The sequence below is a fragment of the Crocodylus porosus genome, unplaced genomic scaffold (genome assembly GCF_001723895.1).
Source record: "Crocodylus porosus isolate Cpor-Errol unplaced genomic scaffold, CroPor_comp1, whole genome shotgun sequence".
Taxonomy (NCBI): Eukaryota; Metazoa; Chordata; order Crocodylia; family Crocodylidae; genus Crocodylus; species Crocodylus porosus.
This window is the reverse complement of record NW_017728906.1, coordinates 10,450,117-10,474,347: the sequence shown is the minus strand read 5'-3', so window position 1 is coordinate 10,474,347 and position 24,231 is coordinate 10,450,117. Positions and strand designations below refer to the sequence as shown.

The 24,231-nt window shown below is 36.9% G+C and overlaps 1 protein-coding gene across 1 annotated transcript in view; it reads right to left on the bottom strand.

Moving 5' to 3' along the window:
• Nucleotides 1–24,231, bottom strand: part of EPHA6 (EPH receptor A6) — a 948,424-nt gene that overhangs the window by 698,515 nt on the left and 225,678 nt on the right. The window contains exon 3 of the mRNA XM_019528673.1: nucleotides 21,068–21,731. Within this exon, the coding sequence (XP_019384218.1) occupies nucleotides 21,068–21,731 (664 nt within the window). The remainder of the gene's footprint in view (nucleotides 1–21,067; nucleotides 21,732–24,231) is intronic.

Sequence of the window (24,231 nt, the reverse complement as noted above, 5' to 3'; positions counted from 1 at the left end):
TCATCCCTTGGGGCACTCTGGTGAACAAACGTTCCCCCAGATACTGATCACATGCGTGGCTCTTCTCTGGACTCTCTCAAACTTCTTCACATCCTTTTTGAATTGCCCAAAACTGGACGCAGTACTCCAGCTGCGGCCTCACCAAGGCCGAGTACAAGGGGAGAATGTTCATCTTGTGATCAATGATGACCCCCAAGTCTCTTTCTTCTGTATGAGTACCTGGGCTTTCCCAACTCTTGGGCTCTCCTGTGAATGTATGCAGGCATTCACTAGATCTAGCCCTCCTAGATTGGGCTAACCACTTCCTAAATCAGGTTAATGCTTTCTTGCTCTAAGTTAGTGCACCTACTAAGATGACTTAACTTATATCAGGCACCCCAGACAGGCATCTTCATATGTGAGTAAGCAGGGGCAGATTTGTTGCTCATGGCAGCAGTCTGTTCCTACCACTGCTGGCCCTGCACTGGCCTATGCAGCAGCCAGGGGAGCTCTAGGCACCCCCTGGGGTGATAGCCCAGGGGCTGGCAGAGAGCACAGGGAACTTCTCCCTGTCCCTGGGAGCTGCTTGCTGCTGGGGCAGGCTCTGCCACCAGAGCCCAGGCAGAGATGATGTCCCCCCGCCTTGGCAGTAGGGAGCTCCCAGCTCCTACTCCATGGTACCAACTGCAGAGTGAAGGCTGGGAGATTCTTATCTCTCAGCTTTGGCTCTGCAGTCATGGAGCTGAGGTTGGAAGATAAGAATCTCCCAGTATCCACTATGTAGTCATGGAGCTCCCCATTGCCAGAGCAGGGGGACACTTGTCCCAGCCCCAGATCTGGTGGCAGACCACACCTAGGCAACAGGTGGGGTCTGGATTCAGGGAGCAATTTCCCACCCCCTGCTGCCCAGGAGCACACTTGTTCCTGGTTGGACATGTACCCATGCCATAATGTGCAGTAATTACTCCCAATTAAATTTGCAACTTGTATTTATAGGGAGGAAATTTACTTAGAATTAGAACAAATTACTATGAGTAAGCATGTGCACATGTAGTTTGTGATGCTTACTGTACAGTAATTAGCTCTAATCTCAAGTAAAGCATCTCATGTAGATGTGCCCCCACTCTCTTAAATTCCATTCACAGAATTTGACTTAGTAGGTTGTCACCTACAAAAAATTGTGCCTGTCTGAATGAGTTAGTGTCTAAGGTGCCATACTGCCCTGCTTTCTGCCTGACTTCAGACTTACTTGGCTAACTACCACTCTCCCATACAAAATAAGAATGAAAAAGATAACTCAAGAAAAAGAAAAGAAAAGAGATATATCAGGGGTACCTGAAAAGAGACTTAAAAGGAGGAGGTCCTACTTTGGCCCAGATATCAACCATACCTTTTTTAGGACCTGCCTTTCTAACTGCAAGCCAAGCTCAAGTTACCTCATCAAGATTACACCCTCAGTAACAAAGAGAAGATAGCTCTAAATTTCTACATACTGGTCAAAACTCTGGTATAAGGAGAAAAGGGAGAAGAAGAGGGAGAGGCCTAAAATAACTTCCCAAACCTGTAAACAAATCCAAGATACACAAATTACTTGCTGAGTTGTATTACTCTCTTATTACTAATACAAGAGAAAATAGTAGCCTAAATACTGATGTGTGGCAGCTGTCAACAGAGACCAACTAATGGTACTGCATTCATACATAATTTATGTCATTTTATAAAAAGATATAAATATAAGCAAAACAAAACAAAACAAAAGAACACTGTGTAGATTTCTTCCTTCATTTGCAGTATTTTCCAGAGCCTTCTGAGGAACAGCTATTAAGAATCTTGCATATACGCAAATAATTTTAGAACAAAAAAAATAAAAATAAAAATAAATATATATAAAAATCAACAAATCATATCTAATCTTAACTATACAGTTTTTCCATGGAAAGTAAGCTTATAGTAAAAATGGAGTCTAAATTTTGACCCCACACGGGGAGACGTAATGCTATTTAATTTACTTTTCCATAGGGACTTTATTAAGGCTGCTACTGAACTGGGCATCATTTTAATTGGAATTAACACTTTCATCTTGTTTATGCATATATGTAAGATAGGCTTTGAAATATTTAACATCTGGGAATATAGTCAAGCTGTCACAGCAAAATTAAGACATTTCAGATACATAACTATTATTATATAATAGGAGATACCAAATAACTAAACATACATTGTTAGCATTTGGAGTAAGAAAAAATCCCTCTCTGCATATATTTCCATGTCCTTTGGGAATTTATGCATGCTTTGATCATTATTCCTTTGAAGTAATATTCCTTTAAAGAGAGACATTTCAAGTGCGATCCTCAACTCTGTTAGATGTTTTACTGGTAGGTACGAGACTTATTTTACATAATTTATTCTGCAGTTAGCAGACATAACCCTACAACAATTGAAGCATACTGGAATGGATAAATTCCCAGAGTTCACCTTCCTTTGCAAAAATTATATACACTGGAGGTTAGATAGATTTATAAAACTTTGAATTTGGAAGACCATCATTATTTGGTCATCAACCTTCTGTCAGTGCAGGCTTACTTCCTAAAAGATATTCTCCAGTGATCTGACAGGTCTTGTTAAAATATTTCAACAAAGCAACTCTCACTACATCCTTTGGAACACTACTGTAGTGTCTAAGAGACCTCACTTTTAGAAGACTGTCCTTGATAGTTCCCTTTGCCAGACTAACAAATTATAGCTATTTCAACTACCAGAAGTTATTTCTGTCCACTGAAAATATGACTCATGGTCTGAGGAGCATTCCCGATAGACCCTGAAGCATACTGGATGAAGAAATGAAACAAAGATAGCAGCATGATTCAGAGAAAATTATAATATAAAAACATGTATAAGTTTAGACTACGTAAATAAAAGGGAAGATAAATAACAATAATAGCACCCAGTTAGGAGACCACCCATGATTCATTATGACAGCTTAGAAATGGGATTTAAAGGTTTGCTTTTTGGGAATTGGCACATATAAATAAATAAATAAATAAATATGTGGGTGTGTGTTTTTGTGCATTAGAATGGTTCAGGATGGGCTGCAGGGGTTAACTGATTTTTAAGAACCTGGATCTTACATACAGATTTTTTTCAGCCTTCAAAAGCAGACAGGTTGTCTAACAAACAAGGACAAACAGTCTGAGAAACTGAGGATATGTACCACACTGTTCCATAACATGAAATAAGGTGGCATCAGAAAGGTGCAGGGAGGAGGGGGCTGAAATTCCTTTTTTAGGAAGGGCGTGCATATGATGAGCTTGGACTATGCTGATGGAACACAACATAGATGGTGCGATGAACACAGAGATCAATCAGTGCTAGCCATGGATGAAAAGTCACCAGGAGTCATAAGGAGCGAAGGAGAACACAAAAGCAGAGACTTGAGGATAACAAAGGGTTCTGCCCAGGTCCTCCTCCCCGTCCTGCTGCCTGAGAGGATCAGTGAGAGGGATCCCCATTCCTATCCCTGGCAGGTGTCCAAGGCCACCATGGACAAAAGGTACACCATGAGCTAATCTTATCCATCCCCCTGGAGGGGAGTGGTGGCTGAGCGGCCTCCCACCTCTAGGCAGCTGACATCTGACACCTAAGAGATAGCCTTAGAGTGAAGCCTGCATCCTGGCCAGACATTTTTTGACTCTGATGACCGCCCTAGGATTGGTAGCTATATTGTTTGTTTGTATCGTTTCTTTACTGTTATCACCGTGTATCAATAAATTTGCCTATTATCGATGGAAAGGCTGTGGTTAGTCTGAGGGTGGGAAGGGTGTGCATCTGAGCTTGGAAAATACACCACCTCCTGTCCGGAACAAGGTACCTGGGTCCTAATTCCAGAGCCAACACAATAAAGTAGTGTAAAATGGAGGTAGGATACCTTGGTACCATTCACAGGCATCCACTTAGGGAAGAAATGCATCTACTGCAGCTGACCTGTCTTCTGCTGTCACCTAGGGTGCAGACCCTGGGTATTATGCTTTGGATTAATCTGTTTTACCTGAAAGCCATTAGGAAAGGGACAGGATGCAGTTTTGAACAGGATCATATAGAAGTCATAAGATGTATCTGTTTTCCAAGTACATGTAAAATTGAGTCTATGCAATAGATTCTTGTGCTCTTTATCACTGATAAAGAATGTAGCTGGTACCTTTAAAATCTATTTACAATGTTCAGGTTATAATCCTATACTATTAGACACATTTATTATCCTTAATAAGTACTTCCAATGTACCTGACCAGACTCTAAAATGCTCAAAAATGGAAAAAATAAAAATACTAGGTATTTATGTATAAGGAGGCTGAAAGTTAGAGATTTTGAATATGTAAGAAAATTCTGCTACTCAAAATCTTGGAGCATTACCTACATTAGACACTCAGGACATGCTCAACAGAATTCTGTAATATAAATCTACACAACTTGTTCAAGGAAATGTCAGTACTCATTTCAGGCCTTTAAGTATTGTGAAGATTTAGCCATTATAGGTTGTGTGGCACTACACATCAGAAACAAGCATTCATTGTATAAAATGTCTTTCCTATGCTCTTTTGAATATTTAATTTAGGATGTCTAGAAAAAAAACAAAATGTAAAAAAAAGCCAGAAGAAGAAAGAATAAGAATATTTTAAAGAAATGCATGAAGGACCGTCTAAAAAAATCCAAAGGTATGTAAATTCTAAAATGTTTACCTCGGGAAGCAATATAAAGAATGAGCTGCATTGGTAAGACGTAAAGAATATTATAAATAGTAAGGGAGGAACCTCAACATTTTTGTTCAGAGCACTGAAATGTGTAGGGGCCAATAGCCAGAAACTCCAGTTTGGATAAACAAACAACAGATCAAAATAAGGTGTGTTATCTATCACCCTTGTGAGTTTTCCACAAACTTTTCACACATTTGGGAAGATGATCAAAGAGAAGAATTGAATCTCTGTTGGTAGCCTCTTTCTGCTTAAATTAAAAAAAAAAAATCAAGGGAGAGAGCAGTCTGTTCACTCACTACCTCCAAAAACTACCCTTGGGCTTGTGTCTCAGCAATGGTAAGCAGCAGAGCAACTATGTCACACACAGGAATAGTCTGTCCTCCCAGCTCTCCAGCATGGCTGGAGATCCACACCTCCATTTGCTCTAACATGAACAGAGTACAGGCCTGGTTAAAGTTTTTCCACTTGGTAGCCATCAGGAAACACAACTCTAATTGAACTTGGATTTATGGTGGGAAGAAGACTCCTTAACAAGGGGGAGTCATAACTCTTACACTTACCAACCTATTGCGATCTTTAGCCAAAAAGTGCTTAAATTTGTTAGTAATTTTGTAAGTACTTGGCTGGATTGATATCTCAAAGTATCCCTGAAAAGGGAGTACTAATTTGTGTGCAATTTCAGAGTGTTTGAAATACCAGATGTTTTAAACAACTAAAATAGTCCACCTGACAGATCAACAATATTAATACTACATCATTTCTATGGCATAAAATAGACCCTTTCAATATTTTCAACATAAATATTACCAAGAACAGGATACATTATCTAGCTAAAATAAATCTCATATCTTATGAGACAATGCAAATTAAAAAAACAAAAAAACTTTACCTTTTTACCACTCCTCCATTTTCTCTAGTATCCAACAATAACTCTTTTTTTTTTTTTGGCCAGAAATGGCCTTGCACACTTACTTAGACCCGGGTTGTGATTCCCAAGCCACATGATATGAGAGGAAATCCTTTATTGATTTCTTTTGAAATGACATTTCTCAGCATAAATGCTTTAATAATTGACTGAATAAAATGATGGCTAACCTCTAAAGGAAACTATTCCATCATATGCATTATTTTATGGTTTATTTGTGAATACGTTACTCATTAATAATCTGTTTTGGAGGAAGTACAGGTGATAGTCTCCAGATTTTTTAGCTTGATTTATGGGTGTTTATAGAGATAGTATAACCTGTTTCACATTATTGATATTTTTAAAAACATTTTGGTGTTTTTTTCCCCTCAAACTATATACCTAGGTACTTATTTCAGCAGCAGTCTTCTCTTTGTAAAAAGGGGAAGTAATTTTATTTGCCAACAGAAAACTCCTAGATTTAGGAAATTGTTGACAGTGCTCTTCCTCATCAGTATTTAGATTTCATTGAGTCACCTTTTTTCTCAAAGAACGGTTTCCAGTTAGTAAAAATGGAACCACACCTGGGCCTACGATGGCACAAAAGACTGCTGGTTTCTACTGGGCATTCACTGAGTATGCTATGAAAGATCTTTTTCCCCCTTCGGGTTTATACCATTAAATGACAATGCAGACTATAAAGATCATGCTAATTACTCTTCTATACAGAGAAATATCATCACAAAAAAAACCAACACAACAAACCTGAACTAATGACTAGATGTACAAGATATTCCAACTACGATTTGTCATCGAAAGCAAAATTCTTTATTTTTATTAAACTGTACAAGTGTTTTTTTGTAAAATGGTGAATTTTATTTAGCAAATATGGTTAGCTCTTTGTTAGTGGGCAAGCCCAAAAGTAATAGACTACTACAAACTTACTCTTTTAACAGGTCCCATGGTAAGACCCTGAATCAACGTTAAATTACCATAAAATTTGGGGCAATTTCAGAAGCAAATTTGTATTTTGTAAGAAAAAGGAGAGCCATTGTAATATGACAATGGCTTTTCTTTACATCATGTGTGTAAATCAACTTAAAACAAGTCAACTTAATTAAGTTGACTTAAGTTAAGCCGCACTGGAGTGTACACACGTACAGCTCCTTTACATGGTGGCAGCCACCGTGTGAGCTAAATTGACTTAACTAATGTGACTTGAGATAATAGTGTGCACCATACAGGTGTAGTATTTTGCGCTGCATTTAAGTTGACTCTGCTCCATATAAGTGTGTACACTCTGACAATTAAGTTGACTTTAAAAAGTTAAGTCAGCTTAACTGTCAGAAAGTTAATACATGTGTATGTGACTTCTCCAGATCTATCAAAGAAAACATTTCCAAGATGAGGTTTTATTCAGTAAACTAAAGCCTCTCCCTGATCCTCATAAGTCATCCTGCCATAAAAAAAATATTAAAAATAAAAGCAAAAACACATTGCCTTCAACTGGAAGATGCTTTACAATTGCTATAACTCAATACAGAGACAACTAAAGCTGAACTGTCACATCTGTAAAATAGTTTGTGGTCTTCATTCAAGCAGAACTTGCTTACATGCAATGTATTTGCTTGTTGAAACTGTACAGTTGATCATGTATGAAGTGCACTGAGCATTTTCCAAGTCAATTTGTTCTCACCTGTTTGAGATTAGTTTTTAGCAACCATTCACTGCAAAGAAAGGAAAGCTTAGGTGATTTGTAAGAAAAAATTACATTATTCAAGCAGGGGAAATCTCAACCAATTTCCAGATTTCAGTGGGTGTGTCTACACAAGACTCTTAGTGTGCAGTAACACTGTGGGTGCAGGTCAAAAATTGTGCTAAAAAGCTACTGCACAGTGTTATTTGGTCACTGTGCAGTGAGTATCACAAAAATAACATACACCAGTCCTATAACTGTAACCGTAGTTACTGTGCATTCAGTTAGTATTTCATTAAGAGAGCACTAAACTAAATGCGCAGTAACAACTGTCCATTAATGAACGTGTAGACATGCCCAGTGTGATATACAGATTTTCAGATTGTTTTATTTTTTGACAAATAAAAACTGAACTTGAAATAGAAGTGAAATTCACTGCATGTTCATTTTTATTTTTGGAACAGGTAAATAAATGCTAAGGTACTAACTAAGATTGAAACATGATTAACTAATAGGAAAACCCATTGAAATAAAAAAACAAACTTCAAAATATACTGAACTACATACTAAACAAATAAGTCAATAATTGCCTTTTACCAAATTTGAGAATAAACAAGGACAAGGATTATTAAAATTGTTGCATCTGACTATAAATAGAATATCTATGTGCGAGTGCCAAGGACAAATAATTGTAATTTACCATGCATGGCTACTAACCAGTGTTAGTATCAAAATGTGAATTTGTCCTACTGAGTCATAAGCAAGAAAAATCAATTGGAACAATCCCTTCAGCAATTTGTCGTATGTTTATCAAAGATAGTTGGATTGATCAATGTCCAACAGCACACTGTAGTACCAAACCTGAGAGAAAAGCCCCACCAGGTCTCTGCTTTATATCTCAATGTGAAGAGAGATTATATTGATAATTTCTACTTTGAAACTTAATTAACAATATGGATCTATTTTACCTAATTGTGTTTGATTACTAAACTGTGGAAATATATTTCACACAGCATTCTATACTTAGTTACACGCACTTTAGGTAAAGTAATAGAGAAAAACCATTTTTTCTCAGCATGATTTCATATTCAGGTAATAGATTCTTTAATATGCACACTGTATTCAGAAGCTGTTATAAAACCAAGGTTTCATACTTCACTCCCCTCCCCTATGAAATGGAGTAGAAAGCAGTTAATGAAGGCTACAGTATATGAATGCTTTCAGTTTAAGTGATGCATTATAATTCAGTCTGACCAGATTTTACTTTACCTTGCACTTTTACTGATGCACAGAGATTAAAAATAATTTAAAACATGCTGTATTGTTGAAAAAAAATGCCCTAATTCTGTATCAGCTTCCTTTCCAGCTTTTTTTTTTTTTATCAAGGGCACTGCATTGCAATTTATATAGCCGAACAGGTCTGCAAGTGGCTAGAAATGTGCTATGTAGGTAAGCTGCCAGTTATGACATAATTTAGTATGGAAAAGAACAGGAAAATTTGAAAGAGCTGAGAATTTCTAGCTGTTAACAAAGGCAGTCATGAAACAGATAAGCATGTCCATGAATTCCACTGCCATTATTTTGTTCCAGTAAGAAGAAATTTATTTCAGTAACGAACATTTAAAAAGATTCCCTCCACACTGGGATGCTGAAATGAAAAGGATGATATTGTATTTTTAAATTAGAAAAAACAAACAGATAAGAGAAAGACTATACAGATTCCCACTGTCCCACCATATGCCTATAATGTAAGTCAGGCACAGCAAATAAGTAACATTTATACAACCATAAAAGGGACTGAAATTGACCTAAATGTTTTTTTTTAAAGCATTATGGTAACTGAATGAAGCCATGAATCTTCAGACTAGTCCAAATCAAAAGTTCTGCATTGTTAAACAAAAATATTGTGGTTTGATGGACCTTTAGTTTTTGAATATAGAAAAAAATATTTAAGCCAAAAAGCAACTATTGCACCCATTTGAATCTATGTTATCTTTGCTCTTACTGAGGTAAAGGAACTTTCCTTGGTCTAAACAAGCAACGTATTTTCTTTAAGTAAAAATCAGTTTGTAGTCTGGTGGACAGACAAGCTATAAACTGGTTGCCAGTAGGTAAAAATGTTTCTGTACGCATAAAAAACAGACACAGTAGAGGAACTAGTGCCATACTGGGTCGGATCAATGGTGCACTTGTTTTGGACAGCAACAGAAATGGATACTGCGGAAGGAGATCAAAAGACCAGCATTCTGTCATACTCTCCCTGGCACACATCATCATTGGCTTAGAAATGCCGGAGGATACATTTTTCTTGGAATTCAAATGTTCCCATTACTAATTCAGCTAAAATGCTTTTATTAAATTAAAAAAACTGATGGTGGCTATACAGTTTCCTTAAATAAACAGTCAAAAATAGTATAGCAAAATACAAACTGTACATTAGGTAGTAGTTTTACAATACAATATCTGACACCCACCCTGTAATTTCTATTACAAGTATTTGCTCAGCATACCTATAACTGGCTAGTGAGGGAGAATCTAGATGTTCTATGCCCGCAAACAGCAGTGAAGAACCTCTCGCTTGCTTGCTTGCTCCATTTTATCCCCTTAAATTTCTATTACCTGTTTTTCTAGTCTTTCCTGGTATGGCAGCTGCTTTACATCCTAGATCAATGTGGTTGCCCTTCTCTTTATCTTTTCTAACTTATAGCCATTTTGAGATGTAGAGACCAGAACTGCACATACAGGTTCCCCTCGCTTTATGCAGATTCTGTACATGCAAATTTGCTCTTACGCGATGATTTTTTTTATATAAAAAATTTGTTATATGCAAGGTAAATTCACCCTTATGTGATCACTGTGGTGGAAGCCTGCAGTCAGCTGCTGTGTGCGGTGCATTGTGGGAGTGAACACACCAAAATATATTTTCCTGTGGGGATCTGTGCTCCTCGCTCATAGTCTGCATCATGCATTTCTATAGTTGCCATTCCCATTATCATAGCGTCCTGTGCTTGTGTGTACTATCTGCTGTTAGTGGGTACCAAAATTGTCTTGTAAAAGTGGTAGAAATTGGTCTGGGGGGGGCAGTACAGTTGAAGTCTTGGAACGTATCCCTACTTGTTACATGGTAAAGTGGGTTTCCTTTATGCAAATTCGAGTTATGCACTGTTTTCCAAGAACACATGTACAGCATAAAGCAAAGGGAAAGCTGTAGTAATCAAGATGTGGATCTATATAGTGGTACAATAATATTTTCTGTTTTGTTTTCAATTCCATTCTTAATAATACCCAACGTATCATTAAATTTTTGGTCACCAGTGCACATTGAATTGATGCTTTTACAGCCAATTCCAATGGCTCCAAGTTTTATTTCTGGAGTTGTAACAGCTACCTCAAAACCCAGCATTGTGTTTGCATAGTTGAGGTTATTTTTCTCCCATGTGCATTACATTGCACTTGTTGGTACTGAAGTTCATCTGCCACTTTTCGGCCCGCTGCTTGCTGAGATCTTTCCACAACTCTTTTCTAAACAGCTCTTACATTCATGAAAGAATCTTCCATCCAATCCTATGGCAACTCTTTCTTTTCTTTTTCTGTTTTAAAAGCTTAAAACTTTTTGAACATCCAAAAACAATACATCAAATAGCAGGATTTTCTTTTGCAAAAACCATGCTGTCTCTTTTTCAGCATATCATATTGATCCAATGACTGCTGATTTTATTTTTTAAAATAGATTCTATCAGCTAGCCAGGGATGGAAGTGAGACTCACTAATCTCTGGTTTCCATTGTGGGTTCCAGATCTCTGTGTTGGCAAGTTCTCTGGTACAGAGGCTATTTGTCAATAGGTCACATACTATGCTGCAAGTTTCCATCTGAGTCCACATTTGAGTATGAAATAATATTTTGCATAAACAAGCATTTAAAAATGAATATAAAACAAATAGTATGAACATAAAAGCCTAAGTACTGATGCCTGATATGCCCTAGGAACTCCTAATCAGAATTCTGATTTACTGCATATCTGCTTATCTTCATAATCTATACAGTATTTGAATTAAAATCAAATCCAATTTTGTGCATCTTGCCAAGAACTGTCTGTAATTACCCATATCCAAAAGCTTTGACAACATCAGTAACTGTCCACATAATGTATAATTCCTGTGCTTTTTCCTCCATTTATGTTGCTAAAATACATTAAAATGCAGTCTTTTTGAAGAAATGACAGTGAAAAGATGGAGTTAATTGGAAGAAATGCCACTTTGCTCAGTGTTTAGGGGTCTCTATGAAGCATTGATATTATGCCATTCTACATATGACAGACTATTTTTAATACAAAATACACGTTACAGATAATTATGAAGCTTTCCTTGTACCCATATTGACAGGAAGTGAAATCTAAAGCTCTTAGCTATATATTATATATTTAGTTAAGTCACATAAAGTGAGCTAACTTCCCGGGAATAGTAAAAAAATGCATCTGTTCTTCAAGCAGCCTGCACTAACATTTAGTAATTTGAAGTAATTTCCAAGTAAATATTAAAAATAATTTGATTTCTTAGTTTTACAAAAAAATCAGAGTGTAGCTATTCAGGATTTAAGAATTATGCACTAAATCACAGTTATTAAGTATTAGCAATTTGAGAGTCCTAAGTATTCATTTGAGGCTAAGTATTAACAGTCAGATTTCTTGACAAGAGATCTACATGCAGGAAGATGTGGCACAGCAGCAGAAAGACTCCACTGCAAGTAATGTAGCAACCTGGCTGCAATTGCACCAGTAGCTACTGTATCTCTCCCATTCGATAACAGAGGAGGAACAGTTAATGGAGCAATGCAGTCATCTATTCAGTTGTCCCTCCTGCACTTGAAAAATTGTGCTATTTAATTGTGTGATCTATTCACTTCTGCACTAGAAAAATCATGCTCAATTTGTAAAAAGATACAGTCCTTACATATGCTTCTCCAGCATCCTAATTCCTGATTACGTGTAATGGAGTATATAGCTTCAGTACAAGGAGTTGTCTACTTTGGGAGTAGGGGGACAGGAAAACATTTCTGCATACATACATACAAACACACACCTACAATTTCACACTTCTCTACTTGAAGCTTTCGTTTACCTTTTTTGCACAGTAGTTTGCATGCAAAATCTTTCCCTATTCCCCACTACATATTTTCCTACATTCTGTGTAAAGTATAAAAGTGAACTGTCTTACATGAAGTAAATAACCACTAAGGCTAGGGACAGGAATTACACATAAAATGGTATAAGTTATTGGAAACCAGTTCAAATCTATAACACAACAATGCACATAAAGTTTTTTCGAAGTGGCTGAAACCAGCTTAAGATAAACCTGGATAGATGTGGTATCAGACTTCATTGATTTCGGTTAAATCAATTTAATGAACTTCTGCCCCAGATGCACTCCAGCTTCAAATTAACTCATAGTCTCCCAGCATCCCAGGATGCTTTGCAACTCCCCTGCAACCTCCCCCCTGCCTCTTGCGTGGTAGGCAGGCTAGCCCTGGCCCAAGAAGGACTGCAAGGCTAGCCAAGCAGGAAGGCATGCTCTAGCACTCCCTGGCTTCTGGCCTGGGCCACTGCAGGCTCATGGCTGCATTTCCAGAATGAAAAGTGTATGTCTGTTCACTTATCAGTTCAATCTATGCAGCTTTGACTAACCTGTGAAGACTAAATTAATTCAGCCTCAAGCTTTTTGACCGTCTTTACTTAGCCTAGCAGAAATGTGAGAAGACATAGTTTCTTTTTTGGATACAAGAGCACATTCTGTTCTGTTGTCAGCACATTTTACTTCCCTTATGTCAGCAGACAGATAAGTAAAGCAGGATTGCATCACAGAATTTTGTTTTGTTTAATATCTTGGCACTGAGCAGGTTGAAAGCTGCCATATCATAACTCACTAAGTTTTGAAAGAGAGTTCCTAAAAGGAAAGAGATGATTTCTTGTTCAATATACCTTCAGAGTTTAAATAATTTCTAAATAAATCACAGGAAATAATGACCAATAAAAGACCACCAGGATGCAACTCCTGCTGCTCTAACATACATACAACATAAAGTTGTTTGCCTTATTGCAAAATTTCAGTAAACTCTCTACATTACTATTTGACATATATTGTTTAACTAACTCTACTTCTAATTGTTTGATCTCCACTTCTTCCAGTTAACTTCACTGGAATGTTTTAACTTATCTCAGTTTAGTATATCAATCAATGCTCCTTAGCTCACCTTTGAACAAATTTTTTCCAACTGCTATAGAATATTAATTACTTTGTTCTTTTAAGTATATTCCTTAAGAACAAGCAATGTTAAAAAGAAATAATTGCTGCATGCATTTTGACATGATCCTCAATTGCTAATAGAGGTATAAACAGTAACTTGCTAAATATAATTTAAATGAACTCCATAAATACTTATATCTGTAAGTTCAATTAAGTTTCACCAAACCGCTAAAGAATTAGCCTTTAGCTAACAATCATACCACTACTGATATATGTTTTCCATCACATAATCTGCAGATGTTCCCTCCCCCCCCACAAAAAGTCCAAATTTGAATCAATACCATCATGTTTGGTCTCCATCAACAGCTAATGACAACTGTGCTCAACATTCATATGCTTGTACATAACATGTTGTTCAATAGACACATAATCAGTGAATTTTCAATTATTATTGAAAGTCTAAACTGGTTGATTAGCTGCCAGTCAGTCTTGTGTTAGCTTTCCACCCATACAATAGCTTAATGCATTTCAAAACCATATGAAATACATATCAAAGAGGTCACCTAAAGTTGTCAGAGATATAAATATCTGGGGGAGGAAATCGTATGCAAAGGTATGAATAGTTTTGCCCTTGAATAGGATAAACAATGAGATGGGGAGATAATGGTAAGAATTTAAGAGAACCCTTTTGAGGAAAGGAAAAACCAAGATACTTCGAGCCCAGCAGCAGGAAAGGACCCCAGCTAGGGAGACTGGTAAACTGTCTGGGAAAAACTAGCAGGATTACTAGCTGCTGGGAACACAAAGTGAACACCAGGAGCTGCTTCAGGTTATAAAGTAACAATTGAGAGGCAAATGCATTGTTGGGATAAAGTTGGTCAAAAAATATATCACCCACAAAAATCCTTACTTCACATAATTTCCTGGACCACCACAACACTAACAAACTAACAGCTGAAGTATTTTTGTTTTGTATTTCTGTCTCCAAACCTAACAAACTCTGCTTATGGTTTTCCTGTTTCATTTAATGAACAACTTTAAGTTTCTTTCCCTATAGTTGCCTAGTGATAAGTGATTTTAGGGTGGCTGACAGCAACAGGCATCCTGTTCTTCCAGGGAATGAAGGGAGACAGATCTTGGCATCTGTTCCAGCAACCAGATGCCTCCACTCTCACAAAGCTTTCTTAACATCATGCACCCTGATTTTGGGTCGTTATTTTTTGTGGAAAATATAAAAGTAAATATGGTAGCTTACATATGGTACTAAGGAATTTCAATGTAGCCATTTTTAATCTCTTAGTTTTTCACTGAATATCCCCTTCTTGCTTTATTTTCATGAAAAGTGAATAGGATTATCTAAATGCTCTTCTCTATATTATTAGCTATTCTACAGATTCCTGTCATATCCTCTTCTTTTTTCCTTTGTTGGTCATTGGAAGTCAACACGACTTACATCCAGCCATCCAAGTTTACATCCTCCTACAGACTGCAACTGGTAATTAACTATTTGTTCCTAGTACTTGTGTGTCAAGTGTAAATCTCAAAATGGTATAAGTTAAATTCAGCATAGTTTGCATTTTCTGTTCAAAGGAAACCCAGGAAATCCTTGGATGGACATTGGAACTCACAACTGATATGTATTGACAAAGTTGTCCTACACAGCAAGCTGCCCACTCAGTGTTATAACCAGTTGTGACCTCCAATACTTTCTCCAAATCGCCAGTAGTAAAACTATTCAGAAATGTTTAATAAACCCCAAAAATATGGATAAGGGTGATCATATAGCCATTTTTTACTTGAAAAAGTACACATTGAAATTTCAGTTCAATACATCAGAGATGGACAAGTGATCTACAAATTTAATTCAGAGAAGACTGCAATATCGAAATGCCTGTCACTAAAAATCCAAAATATGTACATGACATGAGAGCAATCCTGCACCAGTTGAAGTCAACAGCAGAAGTCTCATTGACTGCAAATGAGAATAGGATATGACCTTAACTCAGTAAAAAGAAAACTATTTCAGCAACATTTCTCCTACATATTCCAGCAACAGCATCCACATTTTCAATTTCAAATTTAATAAATATGGATATTCGTAAGTGGACTGTCAACTCCCTTGCTCAGAAGTACATTCACTCTAAATTGGCTCTGGTGGAAAAAAATGTCATTGGATTGTGACTACTGACAAAATTACTGACAGATGAACAAGTCTATGTAAATTTCCAGATCTGAATCTAGCTACATTCACTTGAATCTATTATATGTTTTGGTTAGGCTGTTCCTAATAACTTTCCCAAAAGTACTATGAAATTGACATAATTTTTAACTTCCACTGCAGTCTGAAGGATTTTGATGAGCAATAAGGCTGACCAGAGGCTTATTCATTAACACTATGTGCATCTTCTTGCAGATTTCCAACCTGTCATGGTGATGGTGGCATCATTCCTGCAGAAATATTCCATGAGTGAATGTTTGGTAGTTATAAGATGGTCTGTGAAAGGCTTATTACTCATCACCCACACATGAGTGGGGGACATTATTCAACCCTTGCCTATATGTACACAAAAATCCAGTACGGAAAAATAAATGGAGACATAATGTATTAACATCATCTCATTCCCAAATTGCCTTTGCTACCTAGTGGACAGTTCAACAGTGAGAACACTAATTATTTTTGGAAGTGTGACATTCACTTTATCTATGTTAGGAAAAAAAAGACACTAATCACCTCCAGTTTGAGTGAGGTAACCAATTAAAATTGCCTTATCTGTCTTCTTCCGTAGACTCACTGTGTCACTGGGTATCCTATCAGGAGAATCAACAGTACAGCACCAAATATTTTAAAAGCTAAGAATATGGTATACAATATGATGGGGTGCAACACTGAAAATGTTAAAGAAGTTGCTTGGGAACAAAAAGAAAATGATTTTGGCAGGATCTGAAATTAGTAAGGCTCATATGCCTTCTAGGGTCATACTGAGCACAGGAAAAAGAAACTTATCTAGTTTTGGGCTTACTTTGAGACAGTAGATTATAGAATAAGTGGGAAGTTTCAAATATTGTGTTCATTTCTTATCACATAATAATAATCAAGTTAAGTCTTCATTTGTATGGGAAGCTTAAAATGTTGCTGTTGGGGAAAAAAAAAACATACCACAATTAGCAGTGCCTCAAACAGACTGTCTCATGATTTTAGGGGGAATCTATACCAAACCAGATTGTGACTAATTCAACTGACAATGAAAAGCATTCACATTTAAAAAAAAAAACTATAGTCACAACTGGCATAAAAACAGATCTCTACTGGCAGGCTTAGGAAGTATAGAAATGCAACTACCCATGCTGGAGTCAGTTCCAAGGAGAGGGGGGTGCAGTTGCACCCCACTATGATTCCTGTTCCACCTAAACTTTAAAACCAATTGCCTGTGGGAAGGGCAAAAAGGCCAGGGGAAAGGTATTCGCAGCCAGTGTCCCAGGAGTCAGTTGACTTCTTGACTTCCTGGCTCTTTTCGTTATAACATACCTGATTCCAGCTAACCTCAGGGGCTAATGACCCTTTCTCCTTTTTAATTGTCTTGATGTTCTATTTATCAAGCTACCTTTCTTTCGCAGTTTCTGTTTCTGTTAGCTATTCCTGGTAATCTCTGTCTCCCCCATTTCACAGCCCTGCAGCCTGATTTCAGTCCTAGCTAAAAACCTTAACTCAGGTTTGGTGACATTAATTTAGATGAACATTAACTCAGGTGTGGGAATGATTGACAGTGAAAGTGTTAGATGCACTGTCAAGATGCCCAAGGGGGCTAGATTTCATTTTATAAATCTGAACAACAGATGCACATGTAACTATAATTACTACTGGACTAATAAAACAATGTCTTATTACTGTTTTTACCTAACTTATAAATTTAAAAAAAATATATATATAATCTACCAAATTAGTGCACATTCCAATAGTTATATTATATTCATGTTTGCTTTGATCTTAGATATTGAATAATATAGACATAGATCCTAGCATATTAGTAAATGTTTTTGTTTGCTGGTTATTTTACCTAGAGAAAAGTGTGTGTTGTGATATATGTGGTGAAGTACCACACCATCTGCACCCCCTTTTTCAAAATCTTAGATCCTTCCATGACCCTTACAATGAGTTCCCAACATCAGCATTTAAACAGACACATGGGAGAATATGGGTCAGTACACATGCAATTTAATGGTTACTATTCATTTTTTTAAATATCTGGTGGGTATGAAACTGCTGCTTCTAAGGGCCAGAACCCAGAACCATTCTTTAAGATAACATTTACACACTGAAACAAAAAACACTCATGTATTACAAGAAATACAAAGTTAGCCAGAGCAACATCAACCTTAAAAATACACTGCAAATAGACAACATGAGCGGAAATAGGCACCTCTGAAAACAACTCTGAACAAGCTAAAAAGAAGAATTTACTAAGACAAGTTATTTTACAATATGACCTGTTTAAACATTTATCTACCATTCTCTGGGCAATTAACAAAAATACTCTAACTAACGTACCATAGGTTTTCTTATAGGCTTCCAGCTGGGAGATACTTATTCAGCAGCAGACTTAATCCTCTTAATGAATGAAGAGCTGTGATCATCATACAACAGGAAGGTTCATAATAGGGATGCCAAGCCAGTCAATTGACCAGTCAAATATTCCACAAAGCTAAGAACACCCTGTCTTAGGAACAGGCACACCTTGCCCTTCCTGAGCTTTTCTAGCCTCCTTTCCATTCCCACCATTAAGCCCTGTGAGGCTACAGGAACGGTGCTGAGAGAAGAACCAAAACCAGCAGCATAGAAAAGCTTCTCCTACTGGTCACCTGCGGTGAGTGCAGGCATCTCTAAAAGCAAACAGAAAATGGTTGAAAGGGTTGGCTTGCTACCTGCTTAGCATGCCTGTATTTTAATAGCTATACAAAGGTAAAAATTACAGTTTTAGGTGCGTTTCATTTCTCTCTTCTTTTTTTCTTTTACATTTTGTAAACTTTCAGGCTGACCCTGACCCGGGTTTTGGGACAAAAGGCAAGGAAAAGAAGAACTGTTCAGTCTTGAATATCATTGACTTTTATTCCTACTTAACACAGATTGTAATAAAAAATAATTACAATGTTTTAGAATTGAATTTGATGTTTCATAATAACAGTTAAATAGACTTTTTTTGTAATTAACATATAATTAGACTGAAGATTAAAGACTCTCTTCACTATTCTAATTAATAAACGTTTACAATAGTTGACCATTATCTGACAATATTTGACCAGTCAATAGACCAATTTTTTTTTTTTTGACCAGTAAAAGAATTCTTTTTAGATTTAGGGTTCAGAACATTTGCTTAGCGTTCTACAGCACAACTTACATGTAGTAAAATTACTAGGGCTGGGACGATAGGCTCCAATGCAGAGGGAGCACAAGACTGGCAGTTTTTACTGCAAGCCTAACTGCCACTTCTGACACTACTACATAGGATATAACATCTGCTTGTTATGTCTCTGCTCATAGGAGGGGCATAAATTGACAAATCATGAATGCTTTTTGTTAATTCCGTATGATTAGTAGCTAACTCCATTAGAGATAAAATGAAATCCCATGTGGAAAAAATACCTTGATATAGCCATTTCCACCCATAATGTTGCCAAAATGGTACTCTGGCGATGAATATATTTTAGAAGACGATAAATGGTGTCATCCAGAAAACAGTGGAGAGAGTCAGCTCCATTTTCTGATAGTAATAGATGGATAACATTTTCCATGCACCATTGCTTATGTTTGTGGTCTACATACTATTTTTTCTATCTGAAGTTTCTGTACTGCTACCTATCACAGAATTGAGTATCAGCTACATAAAATATTCTGGCCTAGGCAAAGCCATTGTACAAGCTATGAACAAGTTATGAACTCCTTGGTTCTTCTCTGTCCTCAGTACAAACCTGATTTCATGTGAGGGCAAGTGGTTTTACATGACGTTTCATTTTACAAACCACTACCAAAGAAAAGAGCTACAATGTTCACAAGTTACTGTTAAGCTGTTAGAGAAAAAAGACAGCCTTAGCAAAAGACACTCTTGTAGTATCTGACTACCTCTGAAGCTGACTACCATGTTAACTTTCTGGAAATTCTGTGTATGAATAAATACAAATGCTTGATTTCACTAGTGTAAATAAATGGCACTTCTGGAGACTGGATGAAATTTCAGTATTGCAGGCACAGAGTCTGCAGATATGAGGGCAATTGCATAGGAAAAATTTAGCCAAAAAGACCTAGTTGATAGACACTAATACTGTTCAGGATGTCTTGTGTGTCTTGTGGTAGATGGATGGGCAACCATCATTGCTATGAACCTTCCTGTTGATAAAAATGACAGCTCAGTATCGTGAGTGCTGTAAGATGCATTGCTTACAGTAGACGTCTCTGACAGATACTGAGATCAATCTGTCAGCCCATGCACAAGGCTGAAATGCACCAGGATGACATGAACACATTTTTGCGTTTTAGGAAGGGCATGTCACTACTCCACATGAATTCAAAGCCTTACCAAAGATTAGTACCAAGCTTACAAGAATCTCATCTGCTTACCTATTTGCTCATGTACCAAACAACATTGAAGCTGAGGTTCTAGCTAATTAAGTTGTCATAATTAAATTCCAGTGATGTGACCCCCTTTGATGAGTCCAATGCAAATAATATTACCATAGCATGGGATGAAGTGTGCTTTGACTCATGAAAGATTATGTACCTTTGATTCAATTAGTTTAAATTACATCTCTACCTGCCTTCTAAATACACTAAATTATCTCAATAAAACATACTTTTTCTGCTTCTGCGTCTGTGTTCACAGTTCTACCTCTGAATGTCAGTTATAAGCAAGAAATGAAGTAATCTTCAAAAAGTTGCTAAGATACCATTCATCATCTTCCCTACTTTAGCAAGGTTCAATATTATACCTGTCCCATATATAGCAAGCACACGGTGATATTCATACAAGTTTGCAAAGTAATCAGTCTATTAAATAGTGCTGGGACAGATACATTAATAGAGGAGACCACATCAACACAGCACACATAGTGAAGGAGATGCTTTTCTGTAGTACCTTCCAAAAGTTCAGCGACTAATTACACTGCACTTTTCAAAGCCAAAATAGGGAAGTGATATTTGTTCCTTAAACGAAGTGATTTAGTGCGAAATTGCATACCTGATTTATTGTGAAACACCAGTATTGAATATGTGACATAATTTAATAACATTACACCACAATAAGGGGAATTCCATATTCTGCATGGGTAGAGCTGATTAAGGTGGTGTTTCTTAGAACTACTTTTTTCTTCTAAACCAATGACATCATAACTTAAAACATACATTTTGTTCATTTCCTTGAAAATTTGTAGGATGTACTTTCCACAGACAAATAAATTACTTGCAATGTAAGTAACTTGACATTTTTTTCCTGTTAATTCTGTTACCTTACCATGGCAGGAACCATCAACTTCCTCATATCCTACACTGCAGATACATCGTCCAAGAGGCACAAGCCAATCCCCATCTGCTCCACAGTAGAGTTTTGGAGTATCCCGTTCTTCAGCACTCTTCACACAGGAACCCCGTACTTCCACCAAAGAGGAAGAATCAACCCTTGGAATAGTATCAGGAAACATAGCCAAGTTACGAACTGTGAAAGGACACTTTTTGTAATAAACACGGACTGAGACCAGAGCAATGCATGCTCCAATGTCCTGAAAAGCAAGGTAAAATCCTTTCCTGTTTATTGGCCCAACCTCACGAACTTCTGTGTTGAGCTTAAGGATGCGGTCACCCAAATCCATTTGGGTAAAACTCTCATCAGCTGCAATAGTATCAATTTTTGTGTACTGGCTTGTCTTGAATTTCACTCCATGGGACTCATCTGACTCCATGTAGTAGAGGTTAAAAGTTTCCTTGCAAGTTCCCAATACCCATGGAATGCTGTTGCAGTCCCTCAAGGTAAACTTCATTTCGACATAAATTTTCTGTGCTGCATCACGGGAGATCCAGTTTGTACGAAGCCAGTTGTTTTGGTTTGGTTCCATTACATTACATACCTGGTAAGTGTGAATGGGACGGTTGTGCTCATCCATTTCAGTAATTGCATCCCACTGAAAAGAAAATAATTTTTTTTGAAAAAAAACAGGAATCACACATTAACATATTTACAATATTAATAGAGAGTTGAGAGATTTCTTTTACTTGAAAGTCAGAGCAGAAATGTTACTAAATTATTAGTAAGATTACTACAGAAGAATCACATAGTTGGTAAGTGCCGTGTTGATAAAGAACAGAAATCTGAAAACTGTATCACTGAAATTATGTCTAATGGACTAGACTTCAACAGCAGATGAAACTGTATGTCTCAAAAACACACTCTGTATATTCATATAAACTTACTTTTCCCTGTATAAACCCACCCCCCTCAGACTTTCAGTATTTTTTTTGACATTCTTTGAATACCCTCATCACAAGGCTACTAAAACTATATTCAGTATTTTTATGTGGTACTGATGAAAGATTAGCATTTTCCATACATTTAATTTGTAACAGGTCTATATATATTGTATAATATGTGATCAGTGATAAAGACTGCTGTCGGATAATATGACCATTAGCATTTTCATGTAGGGCCTGTTCCAAAACTTATGTTTACACAGTTTAATAAGAACTCATGTAATTTAACTTCTGGTTAAAATAACATCTCAGAGAGAGCACAATATTAGAGATGGTACCAGGTTACAGATATGATTATTATTTTCAGCTTTCTTACGACATTTGGAAGTGGGGGAGGAGTCTTCTTTTCCAGTTGAGATTCTCCATGCAAAGAATGCCACTATATTAATCTATTGAACTTTCTGATTAAAATTTCGATTATGCAACAACGCTAACAACAAAAGATTTAAACACCATCCATGAAAGGTTTCTAAACTGCTTAAATTATTACAGAATCTACTGATTTAAGGAAATACTGATTTTCCAAAGATTTACATCAAACCACTCAAATTAATAAGAGGGACTTAGCATGTGGATATTTCTGTGCATCTACCATAACTACAGCTACAGCACAAAGTTGTATGGCCTTTTAGATGTGCAGTTCTAGAGATATGCTGATATATTAGTGATGGGAACATCTGTTTATAAATGTTACTCAAAATGCCAGAGTTCTTATTTTTAATGTTATACAGCACTACAATTTCTATTGTTTATCATTTTTGCAATGGATAGAGTTCTGAGCATGAAATTAATAAAAGTTATTTGCATGCAAATATGTTAATATGACCCTCCAAAAATTGAAAATGAAAAGTTTTAAACAATTAGGAGTGGAAGACTTCATACTGCATTTTGTCTCTCATCAGCATTCTCTAACTTTGTAATAACTTTGCTTAAATTATATAGATGACATTTTATGTTGTCATATTAGTTACATGATAAATGCTAAAGTCGAAATGTGCATTGAAATTAGAATCAATATGTAATTACAGATGCAATGACGGGATAAGAACTTTACAGTCATTAAAATGGCATCATTCAAATATGAATTCATTCTGCTAGCACACACCAAAAACAGATTGCTTCTTCCAACACATGAAAGTTCAACTTCTTCCAATACAGTTAAGCTCATAAATAAAATGGTTTGTTTTCATGCAGGTGCTGAACATACAAAATTCCTAATTATTTCAGTACTCTTAGGAAATTATACAGGTTTCCTTCACTTTATGTGGGTTCTGTATGTGTGAATTCACTCCTTTAAATTTTAAAAATTTGTTATATGCGAGGTAAATTCACTCTTATGTGATTGGTGTGGTGGAAGCTCACAGTCAGCTGCTTTCTGTGGTACATTGTGGGAGTGATGCACAGCAAAATATAGCCACCTGTGTGGATCTGTGCTTCTCACTCATTGCCTACAACGTGTGTTTCTGTAGTTGCCATCCCCATTATGGTAATGTTTACCACCACCCAGTGCTTGTGTGTACACTGTCAGCTGTTGGTGAATATCAAAATTGTCTGGTAAAAGTGGTAGAAATGGGTTTGGGGGTCAGTAGAGTCGAGGTCTTGGAACATGTCCCTATATGTTACATTGTAAAGTGGTTTCCTTTATGCAAATTCAAGTTATGCACTGTTTTCCAGTAATACATGTACAGCATAAAGCAAGAGAAACCTGTACTTTGCTTAGCAGCTTCTATGTTGCAAAAATCCAGACTGAGTCCAGTTTATAGCCCATTCACCATTTAGGAGGAAAAGGGCTTTTCTAATATGCCACTAAGCTATCATTCCCTAATGATGAGGAAAAAAAGAATGCATCTAAAGCACTCTTTTGCTATGGGGGTCAGGTAATAGAATCACTTAAGAATTAAGCCTATCTTGCAGTTGGTGAAGCAGAGGATATGCCCACTTGGTGAAATCTGCAAGAAGTTGAGCACTTAGTTTTAGGCACATGCTTTTGCACATGTAGCATGAACTAGTTGGTGTCACTGGGCATAACCCTAGGTAACTCAGAGGGATGGAAGACCATGAGTGTCGATGAAGTCCTGCTCTGGGCTCAGACGAGCCAGGACCCCCCCCTTGCCCAACCTTTGTAACCCTTTCTCTGGCGCCTGTAATCGCCTG